Here is a 21810-nt window from a genome sequence, read left to right on the forward strand (position 1 = left end):
ATACTCAATGCAATCTTTGTCAACGTTCTAGTGGCATTTTTCATAAAAATAGAAAAAACAATTCTAAATTTGTACGAAGCCAAAAAAGATTCTGAATAGCCAAGCAACATTGAGAAAGTAAAACAAAGCTAGAGGAATCACACTTTATTTCAAACTATATTACAAAGTTACACTAATTAAAGGTAATGGTACAAACAGACATATAGATCAATGAAACAAAATAGAGAATCCAGAAATAAACACACATGTTTGGTCAATTAACTTAGAACAAAGAAGCCAAGAATATACAAAGGGGAAAGGATAGTCTTTTCAGTAAATGGCGTTGGAAGAACTGGACATTTATATTCAAAAGAATGAAACTGAAACACCACTATCTTACACCATATACAAAAACCAACTCAAAATGTATTAAAGACTTTCATATAAGACCTGAAACCATAAAACTCCTAGAAGAAGACATGGGGGTAAAATCTTTGACATTGATCTTGACAACAATTCTTTTTGGATTTGATATCAAAAAAATAAAAAGCAAAACTAAGCAAGTGATACAACATCAAACTAAAAAGATACACAGAAAATGAAACCATCAACAAAATGAAAAGGCGACCTATGGCCGAGAGAAAATATTTACAAATCATATCTGATAAGGGGTTAATATCCAAAGTATATAAAGAACTCCTACAATTAATAAAGAAAAAAATCTGATTTAAAAATGGACATAACTGAAAAGACATTTTTCTGTAAAAGACATACAAATGTCCAATAGGTATATAAAAGTCACTCAACACAACTGATTATGAGGAAATGCAAATCAAAACCACAATGAGGGGCACTTGAGTGGTTCAGTTGGTTAACAGTGTGCCTTCGGCGCAGGTCATGATCTCAGGGTCCTGAGATGAAGCCCCACATCAGGCTCCCTGCTCAGCATGGAGTCTGCTTGTTCCTCTCCCTCTGCCCCTCCCCTCCACTCATGAGTGCATACACATGCACCTTTGATTTGTGTCAATATGGAAGAAATATAATTTCCAATACCTGCATTCTTCCTAGGGAGAAACTCCAGGACAAGTAGAGTTGGTTGGGTCTCAGGTGCCAGGGTGATATGTCCCATCCAAAGCAGCTCAGAGCCCAAAAAATAATTGAACACAAGCCACGGTCTTATATAGGGGCAAGGCGGGTGGTGTTGTGAAGATAGGGAAACCAAGGTCATTCAAAATCACAAGAGCAGAAGCACAGGGTAAAAGCACCTGGTAAAAAACTGGAATGGAATAGATTCAGAGAAAAGGAAAGAATGGGTTGAAATGCTTTGAAAATTAGACTGACTCTTGTTTTTTATCACCTTCTAGCACAAATACATGAGCTGGTCGTCCTGGCTTAACAGTACAGATGTGCTGTGTAAAAAATGAAGAATTAAGATACATACACGTGACCTATTTATTCCTTATCTATATAAATAGAACACACTCCCTAGATGTTTTCAGTTTTACTAATAAAATAGAACCTAGAAACTTTTGCAGTCTGTTGTTGTCTTTCAACAAAATGAAGATGAAATAAGGAAGTACATATTTACTATCTAAAAATGTTTTATGAGTTTGATACAGTACAGTGTGCAGTCTTTAGTACTGAATATATCATGTCTCCAAAATCTAGGTTCTAAACAGGCTGTAGTTTCCAAATTTTTGTAAGACTTCCACAAACTTAACCTATTTTCATATTCAACAATTTCATTCCTTCTCCTCAACCCGTGTCCTCCCTGAGAGAATTCCAGCCAATTTTACAAGAGGCAACCAAAGAAATATTCTCCTGTGACTTCAACCAACAGGTTAAAAATTATATAAACTTTTTAAAGAAATGACCAACAGCAAAGAACAGTGCCACCCTGGGTGGCTCAGTTGGTTCAACATCTGCCTTGGCCCAGGGTCAAGGGGTCCTGGATCGAGCCCTGTGTTGGGCTCCCTGCTCAGCAGGAAGTCTGCTTCAACCTCTCCCTCTGCCCCCACCCTGCTCAGCCACGTGCTCTCTCTCTCTATTTCTCTCAGTGAATAAAAATCTTTTAAAAAAATCTTTAAAAAGACAAACAATCTCAAAGTAAAAGAGAAATGATACAGAAAAAAAGCCCTAAAACACATTTAGTGTAATTAGAGAATATTAAAAAGCAAGAGAAAACTAAAAGCTTTCAAAAGAAAGAAAAAATCAGATTGACATAAGATTCCTCATTATCAATACTGGGTGTAAGATGACAATGGAGTGGTTTCCAAAGTACCGATGGAACAGAACCCAGAATTTTATATTTAACTGAACTGCCATCAGCATATGAGGCCAACAATCTCAGGAATTCAAAGACTCAAAGGCTTTGTTACACAGAGTTCTGGCATGCAAAAAACTGCCAAAAAGGGTTTTTAATAAAAAAAATTTTTTTAAAGAATAGAGAAAAACCCAAGAAATATTATAAGGTATATTTAGTAAAAATGGCCATATATGGTAGTAAAGTTTATACTTTTTTTTTTAAGATTTATTTGAGAGAGTGAGTGAGAGAGAGAGAGCATGCACATGCGCACAAAGGCAGGGTAAGGGGTAGAGGGAAAGGGAGGAGTGGGGGGAGGAGCAGAGGGAGAGGGAAAGGCGGACTCCCCACTGAGCAGGGAGCCTGATACCAGCTCAATCCCTGCACTCCAGGATCATGACCTGAGCTGAAGGCAGGCACTTAACCAACTGAGCCACCTACATGCCCCTAGACTCTTTTAAAACGAACGATTTAAACATCCTTAAGAAGTTATACAATGAACAACAGCATAATCCCAAATAACATAGAAAAAAAAAAAACAATAAATAGGAGTCAAAATTAATTAAGCAGAACACAAGGAGAGAAGAAAGAAGATTTAAAAGCCAAAGGTTAGTTCTCAGCAAAAACTAAAAAACTAATCTTTAGTAAGACAGATCAAGAGTAGAAAAGGCACAAGTTAACAATATTGTAAGTTAACGCAGAGTAATTACACCTAAAGTAAATATTAAAAGTGAAAAAAACTTTTTTAGATTTATTCACGAGAGACACAGAGAGAGAGAGAGTCAGAGACACAGGCAGAGGGAGAAGCAGGCTCCATTCAGGGAGCCCGATGTGGGACTCAATCCTGGGTCTCCAGGATCACACCCCGGGTGAAAGGCAGGTGCTAAACCTCCGAGCCACCCAGTGATCCTTAAAAGTGAAAATTAAAAGTAAGGTAAGACAATGCCGTGAGCAAATACATGCCCAACAATTTTTTCAAATTTACTGAATGGACACATACCTACATTATATCTTTACAGACTTAATCAAAAAGAAAAAAACTCAAGTAGTCCCATAACAATTACATAAATCTGCAATGCCTCTCTGGGATAAAGCCTTCAAGATGCCAAAAACACCGTAAAACATCTAGGAGAGAGATGGAGAAGAACCGGTGGCGATTTTAGGAAGATATTTAATATATAACAAAATAATTGTATTACTGTTTTTCAAGGTATTTAAAAAAGAGAACTATTTTGATACTAGGAGTAGAGGAAGTTCTTTTTAAACAAAAACAAAAATGAAGTATGACATCTATGTACAATTTTTTTTAATAAATTTTTAATTATTTATGATAGTCACACAGAGAGAGGGAGAGAGAGGCAGAGACATAGGCAGAGGGAGAAGCAGGCTCCATGCACCGGGAGCCCAATGTGGGATTCGATCCCGGGTCTCCAGGATCAATCGTGCCCTGGGCCAAAGGCAGGCGCCAAACTGCTGCGCCACCCAGAGATCCCTATGTACAATTTTAATAAAGGTCCATCAGTGAAACAAGCAAAAAAAAAAAAAAAAAACACCTTTCCTCAAAGGAAAAAAGTAGCCCCCAGATGTTGGATCCTGGGCCTCCAGGGTCACGCCCTGGGCTGAAGGTTGCACTAAACCGCTGAGCCACCCAGGCTGCCCACCCCCTTTTTTTTTTTTTTTTTTTTTTTTTTTGACAATGTGAGTGAAATGCAAGCTCTTTCAAGTAATATCAAAGAATGATTCAATATTTGTTTTTTTTTTAATTTTATCTATTTATTCATGAGAGACACAGAGAGAGAGGCAGAGACACAGGCAGAGGGAGAAGCAGTTGGAAAAAAAGCAGGTCTGCAAAATTGTCAGTATATGGATTAGTCCAATTTTAGACAAACTTTTCCAGACATTAAGATAGAGAGAGGGAAAGCTCCCCAACTCAACTGTGATACCAGAGAAAGGAAAAATACAGGCTTATTTCACTCATAAAGAGATGGGGAGGGGGGAGCAATAGGATATTAATTCCTAAGAAACAACCAACCAGATTGAGTTTCTCTTCAAAAAGAACATGGTTAAATGTGAAAGAAAAAAAAAAAATCGTGAATGTAATTCAATGCATCGGAGATGTTAGATACCAACTGAACATTTCCATAGATGTAGGGGAAAAAACATTTAATTAGTTCAACACAGCTTATTTTTTTAATTTAATATTAAATTAGAGGGATCCCTGGGTGGTGCAGTGGTTTGGCGCCTGCCTTTGGCCTAGGGCGCGATCCCGGATACCCGGGATCGAATCCCACGTCGGGCTCTCAATGCATGGAGCCTGCTTCTTCCTCTGCCTGTGTTTCTGACTCTCTCTCTCTCTGTGTGTGTGTGTGACTATCATAAATAAATAAAAATTAAAAAAAATATATTAAATTAGAGATATAAAGGAACTTCCTTAAGCTGAATAAGATGTCTTTTTATCTAGAAAAAAAGAATCATTCTAAGTGAAAAACATTACACAATTTTTTTTTCTTTTTTTTTTTTTAACTTTTATTTTTTTTTTTTTATGATAGTCACAGAGAGAGAGAGAGGCAGAGACACAGGCAGAGGGAGAAGCAGGCTCCATGCACCGGGAGCCCGACGTGGGATTCGATCCCGGGTCTCCAGGATCGCGCCCTGGGCCAAAGGCAGGCGCTAAACCGCTGCACCACCCAGGGATCCCTACACAATTTTTAAGTCATTTTTTTTAAGCCAATTTTTTCTTAAGCTTGAACTCGTCCCTCTAAGATAAAGACCTGAGCTGAGATCGCAAGTCGGACACTTGACCCACGGAGCCACCCAGGCACCCCTAGATATACTTACTTTAAGGTTCAGTGTCCTGGGGACCCCTGGGGGGCTCCGTGGGTAAGGATGTGCCTTTGGCTTTGGCTGACGTCATGTTCCCAGGGCCCGGGACCAAGCCCTCAGCGGGCTCCTTGCTGAGGGGGAGCCTGCTTCTCCCTTTTCCTCCGCGCCCCCCTCCCCGCAACTTGCGCTCTCTCACTCTCTCTCTCAAATAAATAAATAAGATATTTTCAAAAAAAATTGTTTTTCGATATTAAGCAAGAGTGCTATTATTGCATTGAAGGGCTGGCCAGTGCTGCGAAACAGAAAAGGAAATTAGGCCTAAACAGTGAAGGACAGAACTAAAACTTATTCACACATCGCATAATCATTTATACAGGAAAACTAAAATAGGGACGCCCGGGTGGCCCAGTGGCTCAGCGCCGCCTTCAGCTCAGGGCGTGACCCCGGGGTCCTGGGATCGAGTCCCACACCCGGCTCCCTCAGGGGAGCCTGCGTCTCCGCCTCTCGGTCTCTGTGTGTCTCTCATGAATAAATAAAATCTTCAAAAAAAAAAAAAGAACACTAAACTATGGGCAAATTATTCAAAACGGGAAAACTGCAAGTACCTAGAGTAAGACTCACCTGCATTTCCAGATAGTTTGCTTCCGTGAGTCCAACAAAAACGGACGCTCGTCGCCCCCGGGGACTCGCCGCCACCTGAGCCTGCGCAGCTGGGCGCTTTCCTCACAAACCGGGCCCGCCGGGGCTCAGCACCGCTAGCCCGCATGCGCAGAGGGAGGCCGTACCGCGCCTTGCACGTCACGTGACAGGCGCTGCTGGCGTGGCGCATGCGTTCTCGTTACTAGTGGTCAAACGTAGGAGGTGGCGGCTCCCCTGGCCAATCTCCTGTGGGGAGCGACCGGCGCATCTTTCCCCGCTGCTGCCGGCGCTGCACCCACAGCCTTGCGGTCAATCTGCCGGTTGTAACGGAAGGACTGGGGTCCTGTAGGTTGTGGGGCTGGGCGCCATGCTGCGCGCCGTTGCACTTAGGCAGCCGCGGCGGCAGCTCCGACCGAAAGAGGCAGCAGCTACCGAGAAGGAATCACGATTCAAAACAAAATGCAGTTTACAGTAATATCAGAAAATATGCACCCAGAAGTAAGTCTGAGTATCCGGAGACCGCCATGCTGCACAGGTCTTAGGTGGGGCCCCTGGTAGACAGCACCGGCCTTACAGGCCTCTCTGCAGAGACCTCGGGCACAGGACAGAAGCCTTCGCAGACCAGATGGCCACGGCGTCACCTCGGCGGACACCATAGATGCCATATATTTCCCTTCTCTTCCTTGCTGCATGGTCAGCCGGGTAGCGGGCCGTGAGCTCCATCACCTGAGGAAGGTACGTAGCTAGACGGCAGGAGTAGTCCGTGAGCCCTACTGGCTCTCACTTCCAAAAGCCTAAGTCACTGCAAGTGGAGTTTGAAAGAGAAAAGCTTGCCCCACACCAGAAAACATTCCCCTGAGACTGGAAGCAAAAGGAGAACTCTGAATCCCAAGCAGTGGAGAACCAGGGCCTGCTCCGTGCAGATCTGTGCATTGGACAAGAAGGCAACTCACCCCTAATATTCACAGGATGATTAAATCCCAACATATTTGCAGCCATTAAAGTATATTTTCAATTTTTTTTTTTATTTATTTATGATAGTCACAGAGAGAGAGAGAGAGAGGCAGAGACACAGGCAGAGGGAGAAGCAGGCTCCATGCAGGGAGCCCGACGTGGGACTAGATCCCGGGTCTCCAGGATCACACCCTGGGCCAAAGGCAGGTGCTAAACCGCTGCGCCACCCAGGGATCCCTAAAGTATATTTTCGTTTGTCATAGTGTACCCGAACTTTTCAGTAAACTAAACGATCTTATCTAAAACAATTTTCCTTGATAAGGTAATAATCAAAGGAACAGTCTTAAAATTATATAATTGCACCCTCTCAGACACATATTAATTATGAAACAATCATAGAGTGAGGTACAGCTGACCCTTGGACAAGGGTTAAGGTACCAACCACTCATATTTGAAAATCTACCTGTAACTTTTGACTCCCCCAAAACTGAATTACTGTAATCCTGCTGGTCACCGGAAGCCTTTCAGATAACATAAACTGTCAATTAACATGCAGTTGTGTGCTATATGTGCTATATATGGTATTCTTACAATCAGGTAAGCTAGAGAGAAGAAAATGTTATTTTAAAAACCACGAAAGAGAGAAAATACGTGGTCCATACTGTACTGTACTTTTAAAAAGAAAAATCCACTGATAGTGGATCCATATCGTTTAAACTCATGTTGTTCAAGGCAAACCACATAGATATGTGGGGCCCATAAAAAAGGATTGTGTAATCTGTGTTTTATGCATTATTTGAGAGTATTCAATATTGCCGTACAAGGCCAGAAAAACAAGCCAAATGGGTGAAATCCATAAGCAGTGTTTAGCATAATAGCTTATGAAGCATCAGCAAAACATAACACAGCAGTGCCTCCTTTGATTGTGCTTCACTTTATTGCCCTTTGCAGATACTGTGCTTTTTACGAATTGAAGGTTTGTGGCAGCCCTGCATGGAGCAAGTCTATCAGTGCAATTTTTCCAACAGTAATTGCTCGCTTTGTGTCTCCGTGCCACATTCTGATCATTTTTCCAATATTTCAAAATTTTTCATTATTATTATGTTTGCTATTGGTGATCTGCGATTCATGGCTACAACTCGCTGGAAGTTCAGATGATAGTTGCCATTTTTTAGTAATGAAGTATTTTCTTTAAGGTATATACAATGTTTACACTCATGCTCTCTCCCTCTCAAATAAATAAAATCTTTAAAAAAAAAAAAGAAAAAGAACATTAAAAATAATGCATAGTAGAATTTCTAATGAAAAAAAGAGAGTGCCGTAATGCTTTCAAGATAATTCTGACACACATCTACTCAGAAGCAGATTTTTATTTAGGTTCTTTGCACTGCATTTTTCAAAGCATTGAATTCTAGACTTTATTTTTATCAAAATTTCTTAGAATTCGATTAGGCTAAAGAAAATTTTTAAGTCTTCATTTTATTTTGTTTTTAATCTGCAAGTTAATTGTCATCATTCATCCTAACATGTACTGAGCGCCCATTATGTGCCAGGCACAGAGCTGGCTCGGAGAAGAATCTTTCCCCAAAATATTAATCAAGACAGCCTTTCATTTTGAGTTCCTCTTACCCGTTTCTCTGATCTACCAGTCTATTTCTCCATAACAGGACTCCTGATTCTAAATTATAAAAGTCCAGAAACTAGTCAGATAAAGGTAATAGTCTCCTTTGATAATAGGAAAGAGGAATGAGATAAAGATGGGGGGGAAAAAACAATGCTTTAAGTTTTTTTTTCTTTTTTTTCTTTTTTTACAGATTTTATTTATCTTTTAATGAGAGACACAGAGAGAGAGAGAAAGGCAGAGACACAGGGAAAGGGAGAAGCAGGCCCCATGCAGGGAGCCTGATGTGGGACTTGATCCCGGGACTCCAGGATCACACCCTGGGCCGAAGGCAGGCGCCAAACCACTGAGTCACCCAGGGATCCCCATGCTTTAAATTTTTATTTTATTTGTTAGTTATAACAAATACATTTAGTAAATATATTAATAATTTTTAAAAGTTTCTTTTACTGGGAGCAATGAAATTAACTCTATTGTTTTTATAGGTAGTTAATACTATACAGAAATTCAAAATTTTTCTTGTGTTCAGTTTATTTTAAAAATAGGCTTTGGAAAAAAAAATAAAAATAAAAATAGGCTTTGGGATGCCTGGATGGCCCAGTGGTTGAGCATCTCTTTTGGCTCAGAGCATGATTCTGGTTCAGGGATTGAGTCCCGCATCAGGCTCTCTGCAGGGAGTCAGCTTCTCTCTCTGCATGTGTCTCTTGTCTTCTCCCTCTGTCTATGTCTCTGCCTCTCTCTCTCTGTGCCTCTCATGAATAATTAAACAAAATCTTTAAAAATAAATAAATAAAAATAAAAATAGGCTTTGTAGGCAATCATAGCTGCAAACATGACCTCACAAGTAAATGTAGATCCAAACAGAACATTTGGGCCATACATATCAAATTATCATGCCCATCTTGGATTGGCTATAACTGTTGAATCATGACACCTGTTTTCCATTCAATTCACCAAGTCTTATAAGTGTTTCATCATATCTCTTTTCCTAATATCAATCAGTTTTTCTCATAAACTAATCAGATGGTCTTGTATTTTTAACCCACTGAAACTCTCCATTTGGAAGGTTTTCAAATAGTTTAGAGTATTATTTTCCAAGTTTTTTAAGCATGAGAGCTTATTTAGGAGACACAAATAATTTTTGACAACAAAACTTATAGGTATATTTCTAAAACATATTTTACAGGATACATGGGTGGCTCAGTGGTTGAGCATCTGCCTTCAGCCCAGGTCGTGATCCCAGGGTCCTGGGACTGAGTCCTGCATCAGGCTCCCCACAGGGAGCCTACTTCTCCCTCTATTTCCTTTCTTTTCTCTTCTTTTCTCAACATATATCTTCCCAAGCATAATACCAAATTAAGCAAAACATTGTGACATGCACCTTATTATACTAACTCAGTAGTCTACCAACAAAAAGCCAATGTTCCTCAGTAGAAACATGACATACGAATGTTTGACATTTGAACCTAATTAATACCTATATTAGATACCAGTAATGCTTATTTTAATTTTTAATTAAAGACAAAGTTCTAGAATTTTCTTTCCACATTTAATTGATCATCTTACACATATCGCCAGGTGGGCTCACTCCACCCTGGAGATTTTTGGGAGATGCAGTTAGTGTCATGACTTCTCCAAGGTCCTTCAGCTTAATTTAAGAAACTTCTCTCTTCCCTGAGCGCACAGATGAATGAAACAAATAATGAAATATTGAACACAAGTATTAAAGCAACTTCCAACATGAAGGACAGTTTGGAGTAGTACAGAAAAGAAAAAGGAAATTCCAATATAAAGGTTATATTTAGCACAAAACCTGTAGTTTTGTTAACACCCTCCAAGTTCAACAGTCGTTTGACATAGCCTTAGCATTAATCAATATTTAAGATGCTTATCTAAATAAGAAAACCTTAAAGTCCCAAATGAACACATAAAAAGAACTTAAAAATATACTAAAAGTTATACTTAGGAATCACACTTTTTTTAACTAGAAGAAATAACTTGTGGGAGTGCCACAGTTGGTTAAGTGGCAACTTTGGCTTGGATCATGATCCCAGGGTCCTGGGTTGGAGCCCCACATCAGGCTCCCTGGTCAGTGGGAATCCTGCTTGTCCTTCTCCCTCTGCCCCTCTGCCATCCTCTGCCACCCCATTAGTGCCCTCTCTCTCTCTCTCTCTCTCTCTCAAATAAATAAATAAATAAAACCTTTTTTAAAAAACAGAATAACTTGTATTAATGTAACATCTCTCTGAGTTTAACTCTCCCACATAACTGTCTCCACAAATTTGGTCATTTAATGTCATAATATTATAAACAATCCACCTATTTCATTCAGTTCATTTCACTTTAATTTTTCACAAGTATTGGGTGTTCAAACATTTGATTAGAGAGTGAAGACTGCATCACACTGCATAAGACATTATACTGTCCCTGGAATTTAGCATGGAGCAATGGTGGAAATCTAGGTTGGGTAAGTAGCTCCTGTTTGTATTTATTATTCCTTTTAAGTTTGCTTACCTTGCTAATATTAAATATAAATGAACTCTAACCCCAGATGTCATTTCCCGAAAATAGACAATCTTAAATTCTCCTGATATTTTAGTTGCTCCAGAAAACATGGTGGAGACTATATAAAATATTTAAGGACAGCAAGGACACTAAGTTTCCATCACCTACAGGTCCTCCCATAGACACACCCCAGGGAGTCAAGAGAGTTAAGAGACTTTTCAAAATGAACTCTGAATGTACAATCTGTTCACCGGAAGAATATGAATCTCTATTTGCCTAAGAAAAAAATACACGTAAAAGGATGCCTGCCAATATCTACTCACAACTACCCATTGTTTCAGAAAAGATCACCAGACTTGAAATAAGTTCATCAAATTTTTTTGTATCACCAAGAGAAATCCAGCAAAGGGATTGTGTATAATCACCCATATTTTCCTACAAATTCTCCTTCTTAATCTTCTTTTTAATTTCTAATTACCATCAAGAGGACACTCATATACGGTAGCTGGTAAGAATCAACCTAACAAGAAGGAGCTCCTAACAGGGTAAGTATGTGGATATTTGGAAATATCCATTCTATTTGGAAGGTACCTAAAATTCCTCAGTTTATAATAGAATTCTTAATCAAAGGTATATATAAGAAATGCCAGAAGATTGTAATTGCAAATGATCCAAAAACTGAAATGTGCCCTAAGAAAAAGAGGTGGTGGGACATTTTTTTTTTTTAAGATTTAAAGTTTTGGGGGCACCTGGCTGGCTCATGTGACTCTTGCTCTTAGGGTCATGAGTTCAAGCACCATGCTAGGTCTAGAGATTACTTAAATATATAAGTATTTTTTTAATATATATAAAATTTCAGCAACTGAATGTGGCTGAGAAAAGAGCTTTTGTTGTTTTGTCAAACAGTTCTTTTGGAACAACTCTTGAAACAAAGATGAAATGCAAATCCAAGACCTTACTGTGGTTCAAGAAGTCCTGCATTATATCTCACTGCTGGCATTTCTTTAGCTTTATCTCAACCAGTCCTCCTATTGACCACTATCCTCCTGCCACACTGGACTTCTTGAAATTTAGCTGTCTGTCTGCTTCAAACCATCTTCCCATACTCCATATCTAGCTAACTTTACTCACGCTACAAATGTCTTCCCTTTGTATTCCTTACCCTCTTCAATTAGAATTGTCCCATTACATATCTTCTCATAGCACCTGTACTTATTCTTTACTGCACTTATCACCATTTCTAATTGGGTATTTATTTGTGTCTTTATTTAATTGCTGCTTGGCTCCCTAATTTGTTCTCTTAGATATATAAGAATTCTGCTTTGCTCACTATTGGATTCTTCATGCACCACATAATCCTGCCATGTAATAGACTTGCAGTAAATTTCCATCCAATTTTCCCTTAAATAAAATTTTCTTCCTAGAATAGCTTAATTTTCTGTAGTACTCACTAGAACAGGTAATAGAAAGCAAACTAAGTTAGGTTTGTCAAAATAAATGTCATACTGAAAGACCTCCAATACATCCTGTGGCATTTTTTATCTGTGCCAAATATGAAGTGAACAGGAACAAAACACTTTCTTCCTTTAGATGTTTTTTTACTGTGATTTTTTTATTTCCATGATTTATTATCCCTACAAAATAAAAAATTAAATTATTTAACCAAACACTTGCAATAATTAAACATCTATGTAAATATAATCAGGCAGCCATTATCTCTCAAAAAATAAATATTATTTCAAGCTAACTAACTGAACTAATTGAAATATCTGAAGTTAGAAAGTCATGTATAGGACCTCAGTCATTTCTGTGTGCAAAATCTTTAGGATTCAATTTAAAAAAAAAAAAAACTTCATTTTAAAAAACTCAGCTTTAAAATGAAATAATGACCATCTTACAGTGTAAAAATAAAAACAAAAAAACTAAGGTTTAGTCTATAGTAGAGCCTTATCTCAAAGAGTAGTGCACATTACTCAAATTAAAAATATAAGAGCATTTAAAATATTTGCTTCCTAACCTACCAATCCTTCTCACTCTCAACCTACACTCCATGGAGAGACATCTATTAGTGTGGGAGGTACTTTGCCAGGCACTAAAAATACAGAGATTTGGGGGTTTTAAGTTCCAATCTTAAGAAGAAACTTATAATCTGGATGTAGGTAGGGGTGGTGTAGGAAAAAGAGTAGATAATACAGTATAGTTTATAGGACTGTATTGAGCATAATGTGAGGGCATGGGAAGGCTTAGGGGCCCTGGCAAAGTTTTAAAAGATGAGTAGAAATTATCTACTCATGGGAGCAACAGGAGGCAGAGAAGCCATTGCAGGTTCCAGGTAAGAGCAACAAACACAGCAAGAGCGTGGTGTATTTAGAAAACTGCCAGTCCTTTATGCTGGCATAGCTGGCTTAAAAAAATACATTAGACAGAATGCAGAAAACCTTGCACACTTTAAGAGTTTGGATTTAGTCCTGAAGCTGTGGAAAATAAACAAAGGATTTTAAGCAGAGGAGCAACATGAAGGCATTCATATTTTTGGAAGGACATTCTGGTTACAAAGGGAAAGGAGTTGAAGGAAGGATGGAAAGTAGAGTTGAGTTTCAGTTTGGAAAGTATTATATAATACATTTAGAAATGGTGAAAAACTGAACTACAGATGGGGACATAGAATAAGGCAAAAAGACAGGATCAGGAAACCTTAATGAACTGAATAGAAAAGATTTGGTCACTATTATGACTGGTGAATCCTGCTGAAATGTGTGAGGGGAATGTGAAATGAAGAGGAGTTTTGCTAAGTGAAGAGTCAAAAATGACTTTCATATTTTTCCTTATATTAGTATGTGAATGGTAATGTTATTCAGAAACGGCTATAGAAGGACATGAGGCGGGGTGAGAGAGACACGTTACTAGTTTAGTTTTGCAGATAGTCCCTGTTGGAAATGCGAAGGGAAAATCCAGTGGAAGTAGGACATACAGTTTTGGAGCTCAGAGAGAGATGTGTTGCATAGATAGAGATTTGGGAGGCCATGGCCTAGAGCTGCTGAAGCCCCCACTTGGATGAGATTGCTCAGGGAGACACATACAATAGGAACAAAAGACCTTCCTGAATGCACCGCTTTCTCTTTCAATTCTCTTTATTTTTTCCCCTTCCTCTGCTGCTGTGCTTTCTTTCCTTTTTTAAAAGATTTTATTTATTTATTTGACAGAGAGAGAGAGAGAGCACAAGCAGGGGGAGAGGCAGGCAGAGTGATAAGCATTAGCAGACTCCCACTGAGCAGGAAATCCAATGTGGGGCTGGATCCCAGGACCCTGGGATCATGACCTGAGCTGAAAACATACTTAAGACAAATTAATTAAAGACAGGTCCTTAATTAATCTGCCTAATCTACTGAGCCACCCAGCTGCCCTGCTCTATTTTCCCCTACACTTCTCTATCCTCTTCTCACAGCTTCCATCTCTCTGTACTTCTTACATAGTATCCCATTATGAGGAACTTACTTTTGTTTTAATGATTTCTTAAATATATAAGAACCTTATGTGCCTTGTGTTTAACTTTTAAGTAGGTTCCATGTCCAGCATGGAGTCCACCACAGGGCTTGAACTCATGACTGTGAGATCCAAACCTGAACTGAGATCAAAAATCCAACACTAAACTGAGTCATCCAGCCACCCTCATTGTGTTTAACTTTTAAAAAGGCGCAAGCAGGGACACCTGGCTGGCTCAGTCAAAAGAGCTTGCAACTCTTGATCTCCAAGTTGTGAGTTTGAGACCCACATTGGGCTTAGCAATTATTTTAAATAAATAGATAAATAAATAAATAAATTTTATTTATTTTTTTTAATAAATTTTAATAGTGAGTGAGCATTTCAATTTCTACTTTCTTCTATCTAAAGTTAGCTAGACTAAATTGTACATGATACATCTAAACTAATCTGAGAGAACACAGGAAGAATTGCATAAAATTCTTAATCCAGTATCAGTCCTTAGGTATGATTTTTCATTTTCAACCCAAATAAGAAAATTATGATGCATTTCCTTGTTTGTGTAATATATAGCTATGATCTGCCTGGAAATGTCAGGAATCCTCATAAGATAAAAGGAGTTTTAGTTTATAGACAAGCTTTAATTGCAGGAGGAGAAATGCTCTTTCCAAATATATCAATGTTTGAATTATTTGAGGTCTTATTTCATGAGTCTTTAAAAAAGAAAATAAAAAGTTGATCTCTGCATTTATTATAAATATTCTTCATCTTCATCATCAAAAGTTTCATTCCTATCATAAATATTGACTTTTCCAAGCTATGCCTGTTGAGCAAATAAAAATTTTGCTCCAATCTTGAATCAGTGTGCGTAACAGAATAATTATTTTGGCTTTTTCAGAGGATAGCAATTAAACATGAAAATCATATTCCAGATTCTATGGGTTCTGAGCATTTGCTTCTCGGTAAGTCCTGTTCATCACAATGATTCCTCAGCCTTATCCAATTGTAGTAGTGGACAATGACTTGCAATTATGTTTTTAAAATTTTCACTATAGTTTGTCTTTGACTCTAAACACTGTGGTAAAGTGATGCATAATCAATATGTGATTAAAAAATACTGATTTTTGCATGGGCTTAATTAATCAGCTATGAAGACAAATAGCAAAAAAAAATGGGGGGTTACAAAAATTACTTTGGAACAATAGCACTGTTGAAATAAGAATCTAAAGTATCAAGTGACTAAAGCAGAATTTCATTTAGATATATATGCTCTAGTAGAATTATTTAAGGGAAAAGCATCTAAGTGTTTTTCTTTTCTTTTTCCACTTGTCCTCATTTCATCACATTGACAGTAGTTCAGAATTCAGGAAGAAAGCTGCTGAGGGGGTTCAGGTTTGAAAGTCTGTATGTAGCACATGGGCTAGAAATCATAGTAGAAGCTATGAATTTGATAGACCCTACATCCCAAATGTCTTCCCTAAATGTTCCCAATCCTTCTTCATGCTAACTGCAATCAGGCTCTTCCTTTAGAGCCTGGTTTCCCCTGCAGCTTCCTCAAGTAGGGACTGCTTTCTTCCCTCTGCCTCACTTCACTAGACCTGTTGTGATGGCTGACCTCCTTGCCTTTGATCACTGCTTCCAGCCTGTTCTTCCCTCCCACATTCTTTTTCTTTGAAGATTTTATCCATTTATTCATGAGAGACACAGAGAAGCAGAGACATAAGCAGAGGGAGAAGCAAGCTCCCTGTGGGATCCCGACTCAGGACCCATTCCCAAGGCCCCAGATCATGACTGACCTGATCCAAAGACAGAAGCTCAACCACTGAGCCACCCAGGTGTCTCTTCCCTCCCACATTCTTGAAAATTACTAGCTTTGAATTTCCCATCACCTATTATAGGACCCATGAGCCTGTCCAGCCTTAGTCATCAATTGACCCAGGTTGCTGATCCTCATTCCTCAAGGGTTTTAGCTCTTGGCTCATTATCATTCTCTGATGTTATTCCTGTCTCAATTATTGGTAATTTCAATATCCCCATAGAAAATCCTTCCAAACATCTATCCTCCGTTGCTGATCCTACAATCTAGAAAGATCTTATTATCCACCCAACCAACCCTTCATTCTTTCCAGGCCTCTCCTGTTTTGTGCACTAAATCCTCTAAGCCTATTTTGTTGTCTAACTTTCCTTTTGTCCTCACTTTTCTCCATAGCCAAATTAGAGTTCATGATCTACCAGTATTAACCCCTCCTTGCTTCTTCTTCTATCCATATACTTTTTCACTATTCTAGATAACTAGCACCTTTCCCTCTCCTCTACACTTCCAACACCTCTTCCTCCATCCTCTTTCTCAGCTGATGAGTTAATTCCTGTTTCACCAAGAAAATAAAAACAATTTAAAATGAACCTTCACAAGTTCCTATCACCATTAGATATGTAGATATACCATATACTCTCATCCATACCTATATATTTTGAGCAGCCCAAACTCTTGCTAAGGCCAAACTTTCCCTTATGCACCAGATCTCATGCCTTTTTGTCTACTGAAGGGCATCACCTCTAAAACCCCCCTTCTCTCCTCCCTTTTCTCACTCTTAACTAGATTATTCTCAACAACATGAAAGTTTGTTCTTCTACTTTAACAAAGAAAACAAAACAAAGAAAACTTCTACCAACTCCCCTCATGTCTCTCCCAGCTACTGTCCCACTTGTGAAAAATTGTCTGCACCTGGGTATTCTTTCTCCTCCAACTTTCTCTTACCCTCATTCCAACCAGTCTTTATCTCTACCACCCCAACTGCTGCATTTGGCAAAGTTAATCACTTTCTCCTACTTGAATCCCTTTCTTCATTTCCACAAAACCAGTATCCATGCTTTACTCCTACTCATGGCCATTCCTTCTCCTTTGCCTGTTCCTCCTTATCTGCCTGACCTTTAAATGTTGCAATGCCTTAAAGTTCAGTCCTTAGACCTCTCCTCTTTTCTATCTACATTATCCTCTAAGTGATTTAAATCCATTTTCATTGTCTTAAATAATATCTACATGCTGATAACACCAAAATTTAAATTCCCAGCCTGACCTCTTTCATGAATTTCAGAAGTTATATATTTAAACTCCTATTCAGCACCTATACTTGGATGTCCAATAAGCTTCTTTAACTTATATCCAAAACTGAGCTTCTCACTATTCCCCATTTTATCTAGACCCTCCTATAATCTTTCCTATGTTTATTTATGTTTAACTACATCTTCCAGTTGCACAGGTCAAAATTTATGGAATTGGGATGCCTGGGTGGCTCAGTGGTTGAACGTCTGCCTTTGGCTCAGGGAGTGATCCTGGAGTCCTGGGATCGAGTCCCGCATCGGGCTTGGATCCTGCATGGATCCTGCTTCTTCTTCTGCCTATGTCTCTGCCTCTCTGTGTCTTAATTTTATTTATTTAAATAAATAAAATCTTTTAAAAAGAAAACAAAAATAATGGAATTATCTTTGATTCCTCTTTTTTTCTTTTGTGCCCTTCATCTTTTTCAGAAAATCTTGTGGGAGTTATCCAGAATCAACATCTCACCACCTCTACTACTCCACCCTGATCTGTACCACTATAAACTCACACCTGGCCTATTTCAGGCATTTTCTGACTGGTGTCCTTGCTTTCATCCTTGCTCCACAGTCTCTGGTCAATATAGCCAAGTTACATTATGTCACTGGTCTGATCAAACTTCCCTACCACATTATGAGAATAAACCAAGGTATTTACAGTGTCCTGCAAAGATCTATATGATAGCTTCCCCATCTCCCATTACCTCTCTAACCTCATCTCTTACTTTTGCACTTGCTATTCCCTTTCCCTGGAATACTTTCTGCCAAGAATTTACATAGCTTGCTCTCTTGCCACCCTTAAGTCTTTGCTCAAAGGACTAATGATGTATCCTTTCCAACTACCCAATTTTAATTGGAAATGACCCCATCTCAGGACACCCTTACCATCTTTATTTTTCACCATGGCATTTATCATTTCTTAGAATTGATAATTATTATTATCATTTATATTTATATTATACAAAAAAATAATTATTTTGTTTATCGTCTCTACCACTAAAATATAAACTCTAATAGGCCAGGAATTTATTTTATTTTTGTTCATTAATAATACATCATTAGCACTAGCAACTATGTAATAGTAGATATTTATTAAATATTTGACAAATGATTGATAAAGATCACTCAAAGAAAGCATGTAAAATGAGATTGACTCACCCAAATTTCCTTTTCCTTCCTCCTTTCTCTTCATTTATCCTCCAAGTATATTTATTTCTTAATTACCCATGATAGGAATGACACTACATTAAAATTTTGCATTAGTTTTTCTTAACTAATGAAAAATTTTAAAGATATTAAAAATAGTCAAAGATGCTTATGACTTTCTTTTCTAAACTTAATTTAATTCTATTTGGCTTAGTGTCACTCTGAGGTGATTTTTTTAATGAGTTTGCAAAGGAATATAAACACGAATCTTTAATTTAAAAATTTTCTATTCTTACTTTTCATCCTCAACCCAATATCCAAAGGGATGTAAACACTAACCCTTAATACAAAAATCTACTATTCTTGCTCTTCATCCTCAAATCAATCAAAAATTTTCTCATATTATATTTTATTTAACAAATGTGTTGGACTAAGATTGTATGAAATTTTAAAAAAGCTTTGTAATAGAGAATTGTAGATGACTATAATAATATATGAGTTCGGTTTTCAAGGTCCAAATATATCAACAGCAACTTCTTTAACTGAAACTTATAATAAATAAGAGTTTATTGACTATTGTACTGCTTTTAAGCAATATGATTAATTTATCCTAAATTAAACTTCTTTTTCAGTAAAGAAAGAATAGCTTATTCAAGACTAAGTTATTCAGAGTCTGATATGTATCAAAAATTATAGACTTAAGATGACATGAGAAATAAAAAGATGATTATTTCTTCCAGGAAGTTTAAATTTATTGTAGAATATTTAGAAGTTTATAATTTAGATAAATATTTAATTTTTTAACATGAGGTCCTGATTACTATTATAGAAACAGAAACCAAATTCTATGGAAGAGAGAGAAATTAATTCAAATTGAGGGAATCTTTTAAGATTGTCTGGAAAAACAACATTGAGTACATAATGTGCATGAATGGCCAGAGGTTTCATCTTCATTTGTACCAGTAACAAGATCTTGTCTGTCTCACAAATAGATAAAAAAATAAAGGAGATTCTCACTTTAAATGCATGCCTTGTCTCTTTATGAGCCAGAACCATAACTATTAGGAACAAATGTTATTAATTCTTTGAATTTAATATTTTACAATAGAGATATTAAGTATAATTGATTTTGCCTATGTCTTTCTTCAGGCCAGTCAGAGTCAAGAAAAGAATAATGGATTCAATCAAAGACGACAGTTGCATTCATCTGGTCGAGATCTAGCTCGATCACAATCTGCTAAAGCCAAGCCTCTTCCAAATTCAAATCCACCAAGATCCATCTTGCCTCAGTATCACCAAAACTTAGCTAGCCAGTCACTAAGCAGATCAACCAATTCAAAGTTACTTCCTCCTAAAAAGCAACTTCCTTTAAAGTCATCTATCCCAAAAAAACTAGCAAAACTACAAACTCATTCAAATAAAGCTAGCCAACCAAAACTAGGTCCAACTGAGAACAGTTCAAAAACTCAAAGTAGGTCTAGGCAGTCACAAGTTTACCAAAATAACTCTATTCAAAAAAGGCCTCATTTCAAGTCAACTATTCACAATAGACCCCATTCATTACATCCTGGTCAATTACGGTACTCTAAGAAACAGCCTCAAAAATCCCAATCTCCTCCAAATCCATCTGTTAAAAAAGTGATAAAGCCATTCAAATCTCTTTCAAATACAGCCCTTCAGCAAAAACCTCAACTAACGAAGCATAATCCTAATTCACACACTCTACAAAAAGCTAGCCTAAACAAGCCACAACCTAATAAATTTGTTAAAAGAAGAACCAGACAAAGAAAGCCTAATTCAAAAGCACTTGTCCAAAATATACCAAGCCACACCAAAACTCATCTAGAAGCACCTGGTGGAAGAAAACGTATACAGCCGCTCAATCCAAGAAAATGTCTGCAACCATCTAGTCAAGGAAGACGTCCACAGTCATCTAATCGAAGACAACACCCACATCCGCTTGGTCAAAAGATACCAAATCCACTAATTAAAGTACCCAGACAAATTAAGCCTTGTATTAGGCCACACATTCAAAACAAACCTGAATCACACCACTATCATCCACATGTACATCTTTCTCCAGACAACCCATATCCATCTCCCTTCATTCCCAGCCTGAAACCTCAGGTGCAACCAACTAGCAAAGTGGTAAGCACCAGAACCCAAGTCTTAAACACAACTCCGTTTGCTGCCATTGCCACCACAACTCCCCACTACACTATCAGCTCCAACACAACCTCAGCTACAACCACAAACAAAATATCATCTGATCTCATCTTCAAAAGTACAACTCCAAAAAAAAAAAAAAAAAAAAACAAAAGTACAACTCCTTCTGATATCACAGTTTCCAGTCCTAAAACCCAAGTTCCAGTTACCATTCCACTCACTGCTGCAACCACGTCTAATGCTCCAACTACCGAGATTTCACCTCCCCTTGTTACTGCCACTACTCTTCCTGCCACCATGCAAACAACTCCTTTTACCATACATACCATACTCAAGATGACCACTGAGTCAGGATATGAAACAACAGAACTTCCCTACAGCAGCACTAACCCTGATAATAACTACATATATGAAACTACAGAATCTTATTACTATGATGAATTTGATGTCTCTAATTCTGAAATTACAGCATCCACCTATACCACTCCAAAACCTGCCTCTACCACCAACTAAATACCAGTTTTCTAAAGTATATTGCTGTTAACTTCATGATTATATCTTTTTCTTTAAAATAATTTTCCATAGTATTTAAAAAGACAATAAAAATGAAGCAAGTGAAATTATGAAGTATTTTGTGATTTCATTAGAAAAGAACACCCTAGGTAGTCATTCTAAAGTATTACCCTCCTTTTCCACCTCCGCCACTGAGTGCTCTGAGTCCACCAAGTCCTCAGAGAATTAGATAATTTAAAGTACAAATAAAAACACTTCTAGAATCATCTTTAAGACTGAAAGCTTAGCATTGGGTTGAAGAGGGGAAAGAAATTAGTAGACTTTCAGGGATTTCTTTGAAAATTGTAATTTAATTTGCTCTAGTAGAAAAGGATAAAGGAAATATTGTGAACTGCTTAAAGGTATAGTGGCAGTCAGATTAGTATTGAGTCTTATTCCTCTTCAAATTCTTCATCTATTAAAATGATAATAATGCCTTATCTTATAAAATAGTTGAGAAATTCAAAAGAAATGATGAACCTGACATAGGTACCTGGCACCACTTTAGAGTAACCATTTAGAGTAACCACTAAATGGTTGTTATTGT

General features: G+C 37.8%; 1 protein-coding gene and 1 long non-coding RNA gene across 5 annotated transcripts in view; one reads left to right on the plus strand and one right to left on the minus strand.

Annotated features, from left to right (window-relative positions):
• LOC140604183 (uncharacterized) overlaps positions 1 to 5862 on the minus strand; it is a 30448-nt gene extending 24586 nt beyond the window's left edge. For 3 of the 4 annotated variants that reach the window (XR_012007204.1, XR_012007206.1, XR_012007207.1), the window contains exons 1-2: positions 5726 to 5862; positions 1033 to 1255 (exon numbers count right to left, since the gene is read on the minus strand). This is a non-coding gene — a long non-coding RNA (uncharacterized lncRNA). The remainder of the gene's footprint in view (positions 1 to 1032; positions 1256 to 5725) is intronic. The other variant, XR_012007205.1, reaches the window with a different exon arrangement.
• Positions 5863 to 11053: 5191 nt separating this feature from the next.
• LOC140603571 (uncharacterized) lies at positions 11054 to 21224 on the plus strand. Its single transcript, XM_072773935.1, has 3 exons — positions 11054 to 11368; positions 15202 to 15265; positions 19695 to 21224. Exons 2-3 carry the CDS (start codon positions 15218 to 15220, stop codon positions 21222 to 21224), a joined length of 1578 nt encoding a protein of 525 aa, XP_072630036.1. The 5' UTR covers positions 11054 to 11368; positions 15202 to 15217.
• The last annotated feature ends 586 nt before the right edge of the window (positions 21225 to 21810 follow it).

Source organism: Canis lupus, chromosome 14, assembly GCF_048164855.1.
Source record: "Canis lupus baileyi chromosome 14, mCanLup2.hap1, whole genome shotgun sequence".
Classification (NCBI taxonomy): domain Eukaryota; kingdom Metazoa; phylum Chordata; class Mammalia; order Carnivora; family Canidae; genus Canis; species Canis lupus.